The sequence below is a fragment of the Cetorhinus maximus genome, chromosome 10 (genome assembly GCF_964194155.1).
Source record: "Cetorhinus maximus chromosome 10, sCetMax3.hap1.1, whole genome shotgun sequence".
Lineage (NCBI taxonomy): Eukaryota > Metazoa > Chordata > Chondrichthyes > Lamniformes > Cetorhinidae > Cetorhinus > Cetorhinus maximus.
In genome coordinates, this window is record NC_135888.1 from 23,500,823 (window position 1) to 23,516,822 (window position 16,000).

The 16,000-nt window shown below is 42.4% G+C and overlaps 1 protein-coding gene across 1 annotated transcript; it reads right to left on the bottom strand.

The window, feature by feature from the left end:
• Positions 1-70: 70 nt before the first annotated feature.
• On the bottom strand, positions 71-14,969 carry LOC144685547 (uncharacterized). Its single transcript, XM_078550171.1, has 5 exons — positions 14,878-14,969; positions 5,453-5,556; positions 3,919-4,070; positions 3,353-3,502; positions 71-2,862 (listed from the first exon to the last, which is right to left on the bottom strand). The coding sequence occupies exons 3-5, from the start codon at positions 4,033-4,035 to the stop codon at positions 2,698-2,700; spliced, it is 432 nt and encodes a 143-aa protein (XP_078406297.1). The 5' UTR covers positions 4,036-4,070; positions 5,453-5,556; positions 14,878-14,969; the 3' UTR covers positions 71-2,697.
• Between the last annotated feature and the right edge of the window lie 1,031 nt (positions 14,970-16,000).

Sequence of the window (16,000 nt, forward strand, 5' to 3'; positions counted from 1 at the left end):
AGGAATTTCTTCTCTGAGGGTTGTTATTCTTTGGAATTCTCTTCCCCAGCAAGCAATGGAGATTGGGTCATTGAATATATTCAAGGCTGAGTTAGGTAGATTTTTGATTGACAAAGGAGTTGAGGGTTATGGGGGGCAGGCAGGAAAGTGGAATTAAGACCATAAATCAGATCAGCCACGATCTTACCTTGAGGGGCTGAATTGCCTACTACTCTCCTATTCCTTATGATAATAAAAGCAGCTTTATTGGGTATAAAAATACAAAAAAAAATTCTCATTTGAATGCATGTCTAGTTAAAATAGAATGAGCCCATGATTAAAGCCTGGAGATAAATATACAGGTAGCTGAGCTCCAAGGAATCTGCTCAGCATTTTTAAAAATAAAAACAGAAAATACTGAAACTACTCAGCAGGTCAGGCAGCATGATGTTGACTAATTGCAGTGATCAATGTCTACCAGTGAGTCTACAACTGTCCCAGACATATATTGAGGGAAACTGCCCAGTGGGAGAGAACTTTGGGAACGATAGATCCAAAGACACTTGATCCTCCCCAAGCCACACTATAATCATCACACATCGTGTTTCAAATTACTCAAACTGTATTGCAAAATATTTTCTGAAAGAAATATGTAATACCAAAGTAAAGAGATCCCAATACAGACCCATTTGAGACCCCAATGGTAGTATCCTCTCAGTCTGCTAGTAATAATCTGTCACTGATAATCCCTGTACCTTTACTCTCTGGACTCTTATCAATCAACCATTGATGGGCCCATTAAAATGTTTGGAAAAGAATGTCAGGCAGAGTATATAACTAATTCACTGCATCCAGTTTTCTGCCCCTAACCAAAATTGATCATTACTCTGAAATGTATTATTCTGCTGTTCAGGAACAACTATGTTAATGTGGCCATCTCCCTTTAACATCTCAATGTATAACTGGTGTCAGTAGTAATATTCACAGGTCAATTTAGAGGTTAATTGCTCACAATGAGGAATGTTTATAAACCCCGTGCCACCGTCCGAACCAGATGGTTCACAACCCAGGTGCCCTATTTGACTCTCAGCTCAGCTTCTGACACCTGTATTCAGTCCATGAATAAAAACTTCCACTGGAGCATGGCTTTTTCTCCACCTCTTCAGATTCCTGCTGTAACTCTGGTGGGATTCTATCAAAATCGTCAGGGAGCTAGGATAGAAGTTCGATGGAACCTGTATGGAATGTCAGAGTGATATATGCATGAATATATTAGTTGCATTTTTTAAAGATCAACAACAATGACGTGGTTTAAACTTTTTATTTTAACAATTGTAAATATTAGCCCATCATCCATATCATTTCTTTAATTGAAAGCAATTTACATGCATTGTGCCTTTACCATGTTGTAAGCATATTCAAGGCACAGAGGATTACATATTAAAACTAACACAGCATTTAAATATTTGGTCACAGTATTGTTTTTGGTCAAAATGCCTTTTTCTTCTTGGAAGATGCATATTGCTATTAAACATGGACTGCAGCAATCATGAAGGCAACTCACCACCACCTTTTCAAGGGCAATTAGGGATGACCAATAAATGCCGGCCTAGCTATCGATGCCTACATCCCATTAATTAATTTACAAAACAGCAAAATGCATGGCAAATCAAACAGCATTTCTTCCACCCATTCAAAAGATGTTAACTTGGTAAAACCCGTGGTGATTGTGGCAAAAACTCAGCAAGTGGAAAATGTTAATATTGTTATGGACCAAGATAGGAGGAGTGTACAGTTAATTCTAGCCCCACTTCTCCACAGGTCACAATAATTTAAGTGTTTAATTCACCTACAAAACTGGCCAATTGTTTACCTTTGATACTATTATTCCCAGCATAAAATGTCTCTAACCAGGTCAGTAAACACAAAAAAAACCCTGATTTATTATAAAACAAACTGCTTTTTAAAAACAAGTTACTAAACTGGTTAACATAAAAGTTGTAGTTTAGAAGTGTAACTATTTTCCCCTTTTTCAAAAAGGATATTTGAACCCCCATACATACACACAAACACAAAACAGAACAAAACATACAGTCCCCTCCAGAGGCTGGAATATGGGAAAGTTTCTTCTAAAAGGATAAATTGGAAGAGATCTCGACGTTGTTGATTTAACAGAATTCTGGTCACAATAGGTCTGGAAATTCCTTCAGACGGATTTTTTGGTTAAACTGTCTTTGATGACTCCTATTTATCACAACTTTACAGACTTTCAAAAATGAAACAGACGAGTTATCCTGATGAGATGTTTCTGAGGAAGGTTTAATACAAAGGTGGAGCAGAGAGAGGGAAAGAGAGTCTTTCTGTTGCAGCCTGCTTCTAAGGCATTGGGCACTGGGAGTGTCAGCCTGAATTACGTGCTCAAGTCTTGGGAGTGGGATTTGAATCTACCACCTAACTCGGGCAAGAATCATGACTGATACCTTCATCAGCCAACATCATCAATAAATGACTATGGGTGACAGCTGTAATGAGATGGAACAGTCCTTCTTGTCAGCACATATTGCACACAGAATGGGAATGGATGTTGGAACCACGGAGCCTGGTGAAATTGGAGACAATTGTGAATTGTGTTTCGAATCTGGGAAACTAGGAATGTTGAATGTTGGGATGCACAAGGAAGATATCCAGATCCCATGCTCAAGGCTTTCAGGTCACTTGTTACCAGGCACACGACATCTCAGATGCAGCATCGCTGTTTCGGCGGGTTCTCACTGGGGACCATCCCACCTCTGACCGCGTGTCATCTGTGTACATGGACTTTGGCCAGCGGCTGTAGCGCTTGCTGGATTGTTTGTTATTCCAAATCCGGGGCTTTGTGTTCATCTGAAATACAAGAGTTTATATCAAAAAACACCAGACACACAGTTCTTACGACACTTTTGAAAGCAGAAGTCTCTGCAGCCTACAAAAGATATTCATACATCATATGTACACTACTCATGCATTAAACGTACTGCTTATAATGCACATACATTAACAGGTATGTACATTATACATATATATTAAATATACACCCCACATACATGATACACATCCGCATTATACATACACCTTACCATCTAAAATGCAACAGCTGGATATTCTGATTGGTGGAGCTTATGAAGTGCTGAAGGCATAAAGTTACTTCCATTTATATATCACCTTTCACAAACAATGGACATCTCAAAGCACTTTACAGCAAATGAAGTACATTTGAAGTGTAGTCACTATTGTAAGAAATGCAGCAGCCAATTTAGAATGGTGGTGGGGGCGATGGGAGAAACCTATTTTTTAATTTGTACGGCTACTACAAATGATTGTAACTTTCGCTCACCTGCACGAATACAGCCGTGTTCATCTGAAGCGTCTCCATTCGCTCATTCATTCTCATCAGCCAGTCTCCATGATCCATAATCGCCAGCTTCAGGTCATCGTTGGCGTCCTGGATAAAATCAAATCCAATCTCGCTGCTGGGTGACAGGGCCTGGATCGCAGGGACACACAGCACAGCGCTTTCAAACATACCAAAATAATGGGCAAGTATAGGCCAGCTGGTCCATCCACCTCTTGATAGTGCAGCACTCCCTCAATACTACACTGTGTGTGTGGGTGGGGGGTGGGTGCATGTGCTCAAGTCTTGATGGTGGGACTTGAGCCACAATCTCCTGGTTCAGAGACAAGATGCCAGCATCTCAGCCATGGCTGACACTAAATTGTGACCAAGGTACAGTCATCCTTCTACAAATCTAGGAGAATCAGACTGACAAAACATTTATCTGAGTTAAATTAACACCCTCTTCCAACATATCTGGGGCATCTTCCACAGAAATACATCCCTAAACATAGGATTGTAGCAACAGCAGGTCAAATGGTTGACATGAAAAATAAAATGCATGTTACCTCAGCGATGGAAAGTCTCAAGTGCTCCAACTTGTCGATTTGAGCCCTCAGGCGATCCTCCAGATCTTTCATCAGAGCCAAAGTTTCATCGGTCTTCAGGCTTTCTCTCAGTGACATTGCAACAACCCACAAGACTCACAACAGGGATTCAGCTGGGATAAAGTGAAACTGAATTTTACTCAACATGCTTCAGGTGCTGTCAATTGATAGGTCTTGGTTTAGCTACAGTTATGTCATCAGAATGTGGATCCTCTCCAGGACTTACAATCTTAGAATAATGCAACATAGGCCATTCAGCCCATTGTGCCTGTGCTGGCTCTTTGAAATATCTTTCCAATTAGACCCACTACCCATGTTTTTCCCCACTGCCTTGTAAATTTTTCCTTTTCAAGTATTTATCCAATTCCCTTTTGAAAGTTACTACTGAATCTGTTTCAAGCATGCATTTCATATATTCTGAGCAATAATCAGATAAATGGCTATGAGATTTTCACAGTCCTCCAGCAATAGTTTTTGGGGTGGGCGGAGGATTCATAAAGGACGGATATCACTGGCTCCTGACTGGGGTGGGGGCACGGATATCACTGGCTCCTGACTGGGGTGGGGGCACGGGTATCACTGGCTCTTGACTGGGGTGGGGACACGGATTTCACTGGCTCCTGGTTGGGGTGGGGGCACGGATTTCACTGGCTCCTGATTGGGGTGGGGGCACGGATTTCACTGGCTTCTGGTGGGGGAGGGGTTGGTGGGGGATTGCACTGGGTCATGGAGAGGGGGTGCAGATTTCACTGGGTCCTGGCTGTTGGGGTGGTTTGGATATCACTGGGTCCCAGTTGGGGGCTGGGGGTTGGGGTTGGGGTTGGGGGTGGGGGTGGTGGTGGGGGTGGTGGAGGGGGGGCATTTCACTGGGCTGTGGTTCGTGGGGGGGATTTCACTGGGTCCTGGTTGGGGGAGTGTATTTCACTGGGTCCCGTTTGTTGGGGGTTGGGTGTGGGGGATTTCACTGGGTCCTGGTTGGGGTGGAGGGGGGGATTTCACTGGGTCCTGGTTGGGGTTGGGGGGGTGGGATTTCACTGGGTCCTGGTTGGGGGGGGTGGAATTTCACTGGGTCCTGGTTGGGGTGGGGGGGGGGTGATTTCACTGGGTCCTTGTTGGGGAGGGGTATTTCACTGGGTCCTGTTTGTTAAGGGTTGGATGTGGGGGATTTCACTGGGTCCTGGTTGGGGTTGGGGGGGTGGATTTCACTGGGTCCTGGTTGTGTTGGGGGGGGGTTATTTCACTGGGTCCTGGTTGTTGGGGGAGGGGGGGGCGTGAATTCATTGGGTCCTGATTGGGGTGGGTGGGCTGGAATTTACCAGGTCCTGGGCTCGATGGTGAAGCTGGAGTCGACTTTTTGGAGATTTGAGTCTCAGGCATTCAAGCAAAAAAAAGTTCAGTCACTTCACAACAAAATTTGAGCCAATTTTCTCCCAGTTGTTTCTTATACAGAAGACTTTAACAGCAGCAGGTAACCAGCTAACCTGACCAGACTCACCTGGTGGTGGTTTATTTGCTCTGATGGAGAGGGGTCCTGCTGATGGGCTCAGATGTCCTTTTGTTTCACTCTAGTTGTTCTTCAATCTTTACAAGTTGAGTCTTCTGGGGAATGTGAAGAATTCATCCTCAATTTGGTGTTAAAGAGAAAAGCAGGACTGTATTAAACTGAACCGGGATTGAACTGTTTCGGCTGCAGTTTGGATTGATAATGAAAACTTTATTCAGAATCCATGCAAAAAAAAAAATGGATTCTTTGCTGGTAATAGACATTCTGTCAAGGGACTGTGCTAAGGGGAAAAACACAGATTCATAGATTGGGACAGTAAGTAGGATGGGTGTAGATGACTTCATTTACCACAGAGTGATTGAGGTGGATAGGATAGATACATCTAAGAGAAACTAGATAAATTCATGAGGGAGAAAGGATTAGAAAATTATGCTGATGGGGTCAGATGAAGTAGTGTGGGAGGAAGATCATGTGGAGCATAAACACCAGCAAGGATCAATTGGGCTGAATGGCCTGTTTCTATGCTGTAAATTCTATGTAATGTGCAAGAGTAGTTTATCAATTACATCTCCTCAAGGAGGGTCCAGCATCACATTCTTTTTTTTTCTCCTTTTTTCATGTTTTCCTGCTTCTATTTGCAAATCTAAATATTGAGCAGGTTATTGAGGATATCATAGGAAACGGAAGAGGCCATTCAGCCCCTCCAGCCTGTTTCACTATCCTATTAGATTATGGCTGATCTGTACCTTAACTCCATCTACATCCCTTTGTCCCATATCCCTTAATTCCCTTATAGAGTTCACAACACAAAAACAGGCCACTTGACCCAAATAATCCATGTCAGTATTTATGATCTACATGAGCCTCCTCCTACCCATCTCACCCTATCAGCATATTCTTATATTCCTTTCTCTCTCTCAGGTACTTACTTAAGCTTCCCTTTAAATGCATTTATGTTGTTCACCTCAACTACTTCCTATGGGGGTGAGTTCCATATTCTCACCACTCTTCCAGTAAAAAAGTTTCTCCTGAAATCCTCATTGGATTTTTTAGATTATCTTACATTTATGACCCCGAGTTTTGGACCTGTTCCCACAAGTGGAAATATCATCTTTGTGTCTACCCTATCAAAGCTCTCTATCTTAAAGACTTCTACCAAGTCACCCATCGGTCTTCTCTCTGCCAGAGGACAGAGCCCCAAAGTTTTCAAACTTCCCTGATAGTTATAACCTCTCACTTCTGGTATCATTCTTGTAAATCTTTTTTGCATTTTCTCTGCTGCTTCTATATCCTTTTTGTAATTTGAACATTGGAACTGTGCACAGTATTTCAAGAGTAGTCTAACTATGGAACCTATACATGTTTAACATAACTTTTCTGCTTTTCAATTCTATCCCTCCAGAAATGGTGATCTGTCTGCAGTTTTTTTTTTTGGCTTTGTTAACTTGTGTTGCTAATTATAATGATTTGTGAATCTGTACCCCTTGCCCTCGTCCCCATTTAAGACTCTTATTTTCCAAGGTGTGATGACCTTTGTTGTACAAAAATGCACTACTTACTCATCTATATGGAGAGCAACAGGAAAGTGGGATTAGACTGGGTGGGATATTAAAGGATATGGACAGCAAATGGGATGGTGGGAATAGACTGGTTGGGATATTGAAGGGTATGGGAAGTGAGTGAGAGTGGGATTAGATTTGTTGGGATATTAAAGGGTATGGGAAGTGAGTGAGAGAGTAGGATTAGACTTGTTGGGATATTGAAGGGTATGGGAAGTGAGTGGGTGACTGGGATTAGACTGGGTGGGATATTGAAGGGTATGGGAAGTGAGTGAGTGGGATTAGACTTTTTGGGATATTAAAGGGTATGGGAAGTGAGTGGGAGAGTGGGATTAGACTGGGTGGGATATTGAAGGGAATGGGAAGTGAGTGGGAGAGTGGGATTAGACTGGGTGGGATATTGAAGGGTATGGGAAGTGAGTGGGAGAGTGCGATTAGACTGGGTGGGATATTGAAGGGTATGGGAAGTGAGTGGGAGAGTGGGATTAGACTGGGTGGGATATTGAAGGGTATGGGAAGTGAGTGGGAGAGTGGCATTAGACTGAGTGGGATATTGCAATGTGTGTGTAGCAAGCTGGAAAGTGGGGTTAGACTGGATGGAAGATTATAGCACGGAGCAAGGAGCAGAGGGGAATGAAGCTATTGGAAACTATTCCAGCTGATAACTGAAACTTGGTTGCACCAACTCCTCACTGCACACGGTATAACCTTTGCACAAGTTTTAAGACCAGGGCATTCTCTGCTTCTCATTGGACCAGCAGGTTATAATAGCTTTAAGCATCTTCATGAGCAGCCGGGATGCCAACTCTGATTTGATATATTCCTGGAGATTTGATCATGTGATACTCGATCACATGGCATCAGATCAGTGAGGACTGATGGGAGCAAATCTCATGCCTTCTATTGGTCATTTACAGAATTATATTGGTAGAGGGTTGAGAGCTGGTTCTGTTGGAGGCGACTGGAGAGAATGAGGATCAATTTTGACTTTGTGTGAGATTGTAAAACAGGCAATATCGTATCGGTTTCTTGTTATACATCTCTCCCGATTTCCATTTTCAGTGAGTTCTGTTTTACATTATGACCCAAAGTCAAAATATTCTCCAAAGAGGCTTTTAAATTTGTAGACAGAGGCCTTGTGGATGGAGGAGGAATAAAATATATATATTTTTTTAAAGTGCAGCAGAGATAACATATCACTTTTCTTTGATTGTGAAACAGATTATTAGAATTTACTGTTGAGATGACATTAGTTGCTAATAATCCTTAAATCTGTGAAATAAGATGCAAACTTTATAACTATCTGTTTGGTGTCATATAATGGAGTATGTTAGACTAAATCCCATAAAGGGTTAACTATAATAGTCAGTGATATCATAAGTGACATATACTCATGTGACCTGAGAGTCCAGGAGAAAGTAGCATGGAAATGTTTGCAGCTGGGAGTTATTGAAACTACTCCAAACCAACAACACAATAATGTATAGTGGCAAGTGGTAAAAAGATAGTGATAGAAAAATCTCTACCTCTAATAGAGAGCTTTGAGAAAGTTGCAACCTTTAATCAGGCTGATGTGTGGCCAAAGTGGCACAAGAGATTCGCTCAATTTCGCACCACATTGGATCTCGCAGTGAAGCCAGACTGTGAGCAGGTCAGTACACTTTTGTACACAATGGGCAACTCTGCAGACGACATTTAGTTACCCTGAGGATCGATGAAGGTAAAGCCACATATGTCGAAGTCATTGATGCTTTGGAGACATGTTTAAATTGCCACAAGAACACCATCACGGAACACGCAAAGTTTAATAAATGCACCCAGAGACACGAGGAAAGTATTGATGCATTTATTAATGATTTGTACCAATCAGCAGAAGATTGTGAGTACGGTAATCTTAAAAAGGAGCTAATTTGGACAGTATAGTTGTTGGAGTAATGGATGATTCATTATCAGCTAATTTGCAGTCCCAAGAAGACTTGATATTGGCAAAGGCAATTCTATGAAGTAGGTGAGCTGAGATCAGGGGGCAGAACCAATTGGTAGTCAGAGGAGAGAGAGCGGGACGGTCCAAATCCCAAAGTCACAGATACAGTTCAATTCGTCAGACATAAAAAAGGGAAAATAGAGAGAAGGAGACATGTGTGGCATGAAAGGCAATTAATATGGCAGCCCAGACCAGTTGCTGATGTGGAAGAGAGAGGCACAGGCACGGGAATTGTCCCGCCAAAGATGCGCAATACCGTTGGTGCAAAAGGATGGGGCATTTTCAGGCAGCATGTCACAGTAGATAAAACAGGCAGAACATGCAAAAGAAAAAGTTTTAAAAGGAAGCAGGGTCCATGAAGTAGAAGATTCACAAGACATTGAGACACACTTAGGAGAAATTAAAGAAGTAAGCGCAAACTATTGGTGTGGAGATCCTCGTGGAAGGTCAGGGGACACACTTTAAATTAGCTACTGGAGCAGCTGTTTCAGTTATTTCAGATACTGAACCATGAATAAACAACAGAATTCTTCAATCATCCTACAAAAAGCTACACAGACCAGGAGGAACAGAGCTGAAGGTTCTGGGAGAATTAATAGCTACTTTAAAGCGCAGGGAGAAAGTAATTACTGAAGTACTGTACAAGTTGTTCACTTTTAAGCAGAAAGGAATTGAATCTAATCCACAGAATAGAAGAAATAAAGAATGGTGAAGGTCAATCAGGAGATTTCAGAGCAGAATTTCTGAAATTATTTACAGGATTGGGAAAGCTAAAAACAGAAGCAAAACCAAAATGCTTACATACACCCAGAAAGGTTCCACACTCTTTACTTCCAAAGGTGAAGAAAGAGATCGACTCAGTGGTAAGACAAGGAATCAATTCACCTGTAAAAGAGCCAATGAGTTGGTGCTCAGGGATGGTACCGGTTCCAAAGCCAAACGGTTCTATAAGAATATGTGTTTATCTCATACAACTCAATAAATCTGTGAAAAAAGAAGTCCATTCAACAGTATCAGTAGATGAGAGTTTAGCAAAATTAGGGAAGAGCTCAATATTCTCTAAATTAAACACCAACAGCAGATTTTGGCAAATACCACCAGAAGAGGGGGCCAAGCTTCTCAGAATTTTCATAACGCCATTTGGAAGATTCTGTTTTAACAGGTTACCCTTTGGAATAACATCAGCACCTGAGAACTTTCAAACAACAATGTCAAATCTTTTAGAGAGCTTACACAGAGTTGTTTGCCACATGGATGACATGTTGATACATGGGTCCACTCAAGCTGAGCATGACAGCGCTGAGAAGACTACAAAAGGCAGGGCTGACACTTAACAGTGAGTGCAAGTTTTCACAGCCAACAATCAGGTTCCTTGGTTACATAGTGAGTGCAACAGTAATAAAGGTTGATCCACTGAAGACCAGAGCCATAAAAGAACTTCCAACTCCAAGGAACATCAAGGAATTACAGAACTCATGGCAAGAAGGTTGCGGACACAGATTCCTACCCTTCCACATACATTGATGCCACAGGTCAAAGATACAGACTTAGAGAAAGTACGAGAAAGAGATAAATCTTACTGAGGTCAACAGATGAAACACTATGATGGTCATCACAGGGCAAGAACATTATCAGATATTCAACGGGGAGAACAGGTTTGGATCAGAGATCAATCCAGATTTGGAAAAATAGTGGAGAAATCACCACAGCCGAGATCTTACATTGTCCAGACAGAACAGGGCACAGTAAGAAGAAACAGGAGAGCTTTAATTGCAATTGATCAACAGAGTGAAAAATCAGAGACCAGAGAGGTCGCAAACATCAGAAATGAATGAAGGCACTGAAGTAGGTGATCCCGAACCATCTACTAGTTTGAATTCTGTTCAACAGCATTCAGAAGACCAACAGCAGAATGAGAAGACCTTATTCCCTAGAAATGCAAAGAGAACAAGGTATGGTAGATGTCATGAAGCTATTAATGTATATATTATTGGAAAATATTTTTCTTTTAAAATAGAAGTTTAGTCTGTGGGTGTGTCTTAATTGGATTAAAGCCAGCTAGTCTGGGTGCTTTGATGTGTACTAGTTTTGATATGTAAGAGAGATGGCATGTTTTGCATTTTTTGAATAGATCATTCAAGAAGTGGGGTGAAAACTGACACCTATCTAGCAGATACCAAGCAATATGTTTATATTACTAATAAAATTGGTACTATGAAAAGGGTTTTATTGTTAGCAGAGGCTGGTGATACAATGAGAATTTACATTCAGTGGTCGGTGGTAGATATAACTTCAGCAGTTTTTGGGTGTGCAGAGCAGAGGCAATGAAAGATCAAAGCAGCTGCAAGCTTCTAACTGTCTCCACAGGAACCAACCTGAAAAGAACCTCATTTTGAATTTGTACGGTGAAAATGCTTTGTCTGGTGTCCGGTTAAGTCTATGGGTTGCTGTTGTCTTAATGGAGATTAGTTTGGGAATTTGTCAAAAGTTGTGGTAGTAGTAATTTGTAGCCATGTGTATATATATTTTAACCTGTGTAAATTAATAAAATATTTCATTTAGTTTAATGTTAAACCTCAAGAACTGGTGGTCTGATTCCTGAATTTAGAGTCACATCTCAAACATAACACTTAAAATTCTAGGTTATGACAGTTGTTTAAAGTTTCCCTCTGGAATTTTTAAATAACTCAGCTTTACCAACTGCATCGGTCATAATAGTAGATTAGTGAAGACACCTCATTGCTTGTCGGTGTAAGAGAAGGTGAGAATCTCAACACTGGGGGAAGGGGAGAGAGAAGAGAACAAGAGAACTTGGAGATAGAAAGTAAAATGACATTTACCTAGGGGAGCAAAAAGAGGCAACGGGACATCATCTGAAATGTTCAGAATGTCTAGGAGACTGAAGCATTGGGTTTCCAGGAACTTCAGAGAATGTTGAAGTCTGAACAAACTTGAGAGAGATGTAGTATAATGGAATATGTTAGACTAAGTTGCATAAAGGGTTAACTGTAATAGTCTGTGATGTCACAGGAGGAAATGACATACCCATGTGATGTGAGAGTCTAGGAGAAAGCAGCATGGAAAGAAACTAGTGCAAGGGAGTGTTCTCATAACTGTAAATATGTTACAATAAAGTTGTAGAGTGTTTGCAGCCAGCATTTTCGGGAGTAATTGAAACTATTCCAACCCAACAGCACAATAATATATTTGGCAGTGATAAAAGAAAGAATAAATACACTTGTATTTACACAGCACCTTTTAAATTTCAGAACATCCCGAGGCACTTAACAGCCAAATAAGTACTTTTGAAGTGTAGTCACTGTTATAATGTAAGAAACACAACAACCAATTTGTGGGCAGCAATGTCTCACAAGCAGCAATGTGATAATGACCAAATCATCTGTTGTTGGGATGTTAGTTGAGACAAATATTGACCAGAACACCGGGGAGTACACTCCATTCTTTGGGATCTTTTACAACCAACTGAAAGGGGAGATGGGGTCTCAGTTGAACGTTTCATCCAAAAGGCAGCACCTGCAAAAGTGCAGCACTCCCTCATTACTGCACCAATAAAATGGTCTTAGCAGCTTAAACAACCAAGCTCAGGTTGAGGACTTAGGAGGTGATGGGCAGGTTCTTGGCCTACACCAATAAAAGACTTTCACTACTTCAAGGAAAGTATTTTGCAGCCAAGTTCTTTAGAAGTGTAGTCATTGTTGCAATGCTGGGAACCCAGCAGCCAACCTGTGCATAGCAAGCTCCCACAAAGAGCAAATGAATGAGTCACCAGTTGAGCTGCTTTTGCTGGTGTTGGATGAGGGATATATACTGGCCAGGACTCTTCTTTGAAATAGTGCCATGGGGAATTTTTATGTCCATCTGAGGGGGCAGACGGGGCCTCAGTTTAATGTCTCATCTGAAAGATGCACCTCTGGCAGTGCAGCACACACTCAGTAATACAATGGGAGTGTTGGCCTGGATTATTGCTCAAACCTCTGGAGTGGGGGCTTGCGCCCATGACCTTCTGACCCAGGAGGTGAGACTGCTACCCACTGAGCCCCAATTCAATGCCCCTACTCTGTCAAACACATGACCCAGAGGAAAGTCAACACTGACACAGGGTTAAGTTTCAACATCTCTTTAACACTGTAAAACTACAAAGATTTTCTTTTCCGTTCATACAACAAATACCAACAAGTAAAAGTTCACTCAATGGCTTTCAAAATAACAAGTCTAATTCTGCTTTCTCTTGTGTTTTTTTAAAAAAAAAAAATTGTGTGCCATATACGTGCATTTGTACAGGTACATGTGTGACAAGGTACTTTTACATGGGGTGAGAGGAGGGGCTATTTGAACTCAGATTTAATTGAGCTCAATGTTATGTACAGTAAAAAGCACCACCCTGACTCTTCATTCAAGTTTCAAATGCACTTTCCAAAAAGACAAGGATTAAATACAATCAACTCAGACAAAAAAAAGTAAAATCAAGAAGATGAGGTAAGATACAAAGGCTGGGTAGGGGCAGCCCACAGATACATTGCAAAGGGAATTGATGCTGTAGAATGCACCAACAAACATCTATGGACTCATTCCACCAACAGCACATGCACAGTGGACGGGTGTACACTCAAGCTGGGGATCCCCTCTCCTGAAACTGGGAACACACAACCAGTATCTGAAGGGTAAAGAGGGACTTAATGGTTCTGGGCTGTTGACTCCTGTACCAGAGTTCTTTAAAACCTGCCTCCTCTCTGTCAGGATTCGCAGGCTTTTGTGGTTTCATTCAGAATGTCCAGCATTCGCAGTTATTATTTTTGGTAACCATCCCAAGTCTCCCACTGCACCCCCCAAGCCAGAGGTTTTGTACTTTGAAAGACCAAACGCAGTCTTGCTGTCCTAGCCTGGGCCAACTTGCAAGTCTCTGCATATTGTGATGTGCGATAACATGTCATTCTATCATCAGGGCACTCGAGTCCAGGGGACAGACAGGTCGAGGCACAGACTGAACTGCAAGACTAAGACTAATAGTCACTGTTTTTCTTGGCGGCCGCTAAATTTCTGCAGCAAGCTTTACTTGCAGTGTGGTCTGTGTGGGTGAAGAAACAATCAAACAAGATACTTCCCAGTCGAGGGCATCAGCATCAGGTGAGGCTGGAAGAGCAGAGGTGAATGTCAAGACTGTTTCAAAATGAGAGGTTGGGTGAGGTGGGGTGGGATGGAGTGGATACAGATGACAGGGTGGGTCAGAGAGTAACCGTTCAGTTACAACGGGTTAGAAAATAAATTAAGTTAAAGTTTAAGTTAAATTCTGAATCGATTCCAAAGCAAAAGCAAAATACAGCGCATGTTGGAAATCTGAAATGAAAACAGAAAATGCTGGACTTGCTGAGTATTTCCAGCATTTTCTGTTTTTATTTGCTGAATCGATTCCGTGCGTCGTAGGAACAGGGTTGCAAGCAACATAATCAACAAGGACTTCCTGTGGGTTTATCATCTGCTGAAATCCACACAATAGCTTGTCGGTGATCCCTAGAGGCTGTACCCCCACCTCTCCTCCCCACGATGTGGAGGAAGTGGAACAGCTTTAATTCCCACCTCCCATTTAAACTCAAAAGAGCTCCAGTACATCCTGTTGCCCGCGTTCTGAGAAACCTACACAAAGGAGTGAAGTGCCGGGTACAGACTGGAATGTGCCCCCCACCCCCTCAATTCTGTATTAGTTTAGCTGATTGAGGGCGGGGGGGGGGTTGTTTCCTGACAACCTCTGATGCTGAGATCCGCCGCAGCGACTCTCCCCCCCCCCCGCCCCAGTTTTGTCCTTCCAGAAGTCCTCGTTAAATGTCCTCTTTTGAAAAAAAATACAATTAACTTACTTTCGACCTTAAGGCTCTAAGTTTTTTTTTTGTTTAAGCCTGATTAATGTTGAAGAATGGTCCTGTCTTTGTGGTTTTCTGCAGTGAGCTTGGGAAGAGGCCCAATGCTGTACAGACTGCACGGAGCAGAGGGTAACACATGGGCTGTAGGATTTCCTTGCAGCTCCTGTTTGTATTTGAGGGAGAGCAGAGCCTGCGGGTCCGGGGGCTCGAAAGTATCTTTTGTCAAACCCCGCGATTCAGAGCTGCATGTCACACGTCCTTCAGGACAAAGAAACGCAAAAGAGTTTGTATTTACTCCACAGATCAAACATATGAACACTGTCCTTCCGTTTCTATCTCCATTTAATACATATAAAGACACAAGATCGGGATCCTTGCACGACCCGTTGTCCTCACATCCTTTCCTCTATAGTCTAGACGCATAAAAACATTACATAAAATGTTAAAATACTTGCTCTCTTAGAATGAAACCTATTCTTCTGGAATAATCTCCTTTAGCAGCTCAGTAATATCTCGATCTGAGCACGTCCTACACCTGTGAGATGGCCCTGTGGATTAGGGCATTGCCCGGTGACATGTTCAGCTACATCAACCTAGGGGTTCACAGGCCAATACCTGGCTTGTGCAGAGTTTCGATGGTCTCAGCTGGGGTCCTCGAATGATTCCCTGCGTCTGAGCAGGGAGAGGAGTGGAGAGGGGAGGAAAGGCAAAGAGGAGCAGAGGGAGCAAAGTGGGGATTGAGCCGTGGTCTCTGCACACAAATGAGAAAGCTGCAGCATGTGGACTGGGTGGGGTCAGTTGAGCAGAGGGGCTCTAAATATCCTGCAGATACCAGGTGCCTAGGTTGAAGATCTTCAATCAGCCACTGGGTCGGTTGGGGTACCGTGGGCCTGAGATCTCCATAGGTCTGTCCAGCAAGAGTCAGATCTCCAGAATAGGAGAGAGGAGATGCAGCACCTCTGCACTGCGGCATCTGACCCCTCCATCTTGTGCTTCCACTGCTCATTAGCTGTTCTCCACATGCTGCCTGCTCTACAGCACTTAACTCATTGACTGCAATATCGAGGCATTCTGACCCATCTTATACTCATCATTCCTCGTCTGTGAAGAAAGGAAGAAT

What these genes read in the sequence shown, in the direction of transcription:
- LOC144685547 (XM_078550171.1), bottom strand. Translation starts at nt 4,035, where the DNA reads ATGTCACTGAGAGAAAGCCTGAAGACCGATGAAACTTTGGCTCTGATG. An exon ending in TGAGACTTTCCATCGCTGAG is followed by an intron (nt 3,503 to 3,918) that starts GTAACATGCATT and finishes CCTGCGATCCAG; the next exon opens with GCCCTGTCACCCAGCAGCGA. An exon ending in ACACGGCTGTATTCGTGCAG is followed by an intron (nt 2,863 to 3,352) that starts GTGAGCGAAAGT and finishes CTTGTATTTCAG; the next exon opens with ATGAACACAAAGCCCCGGAT.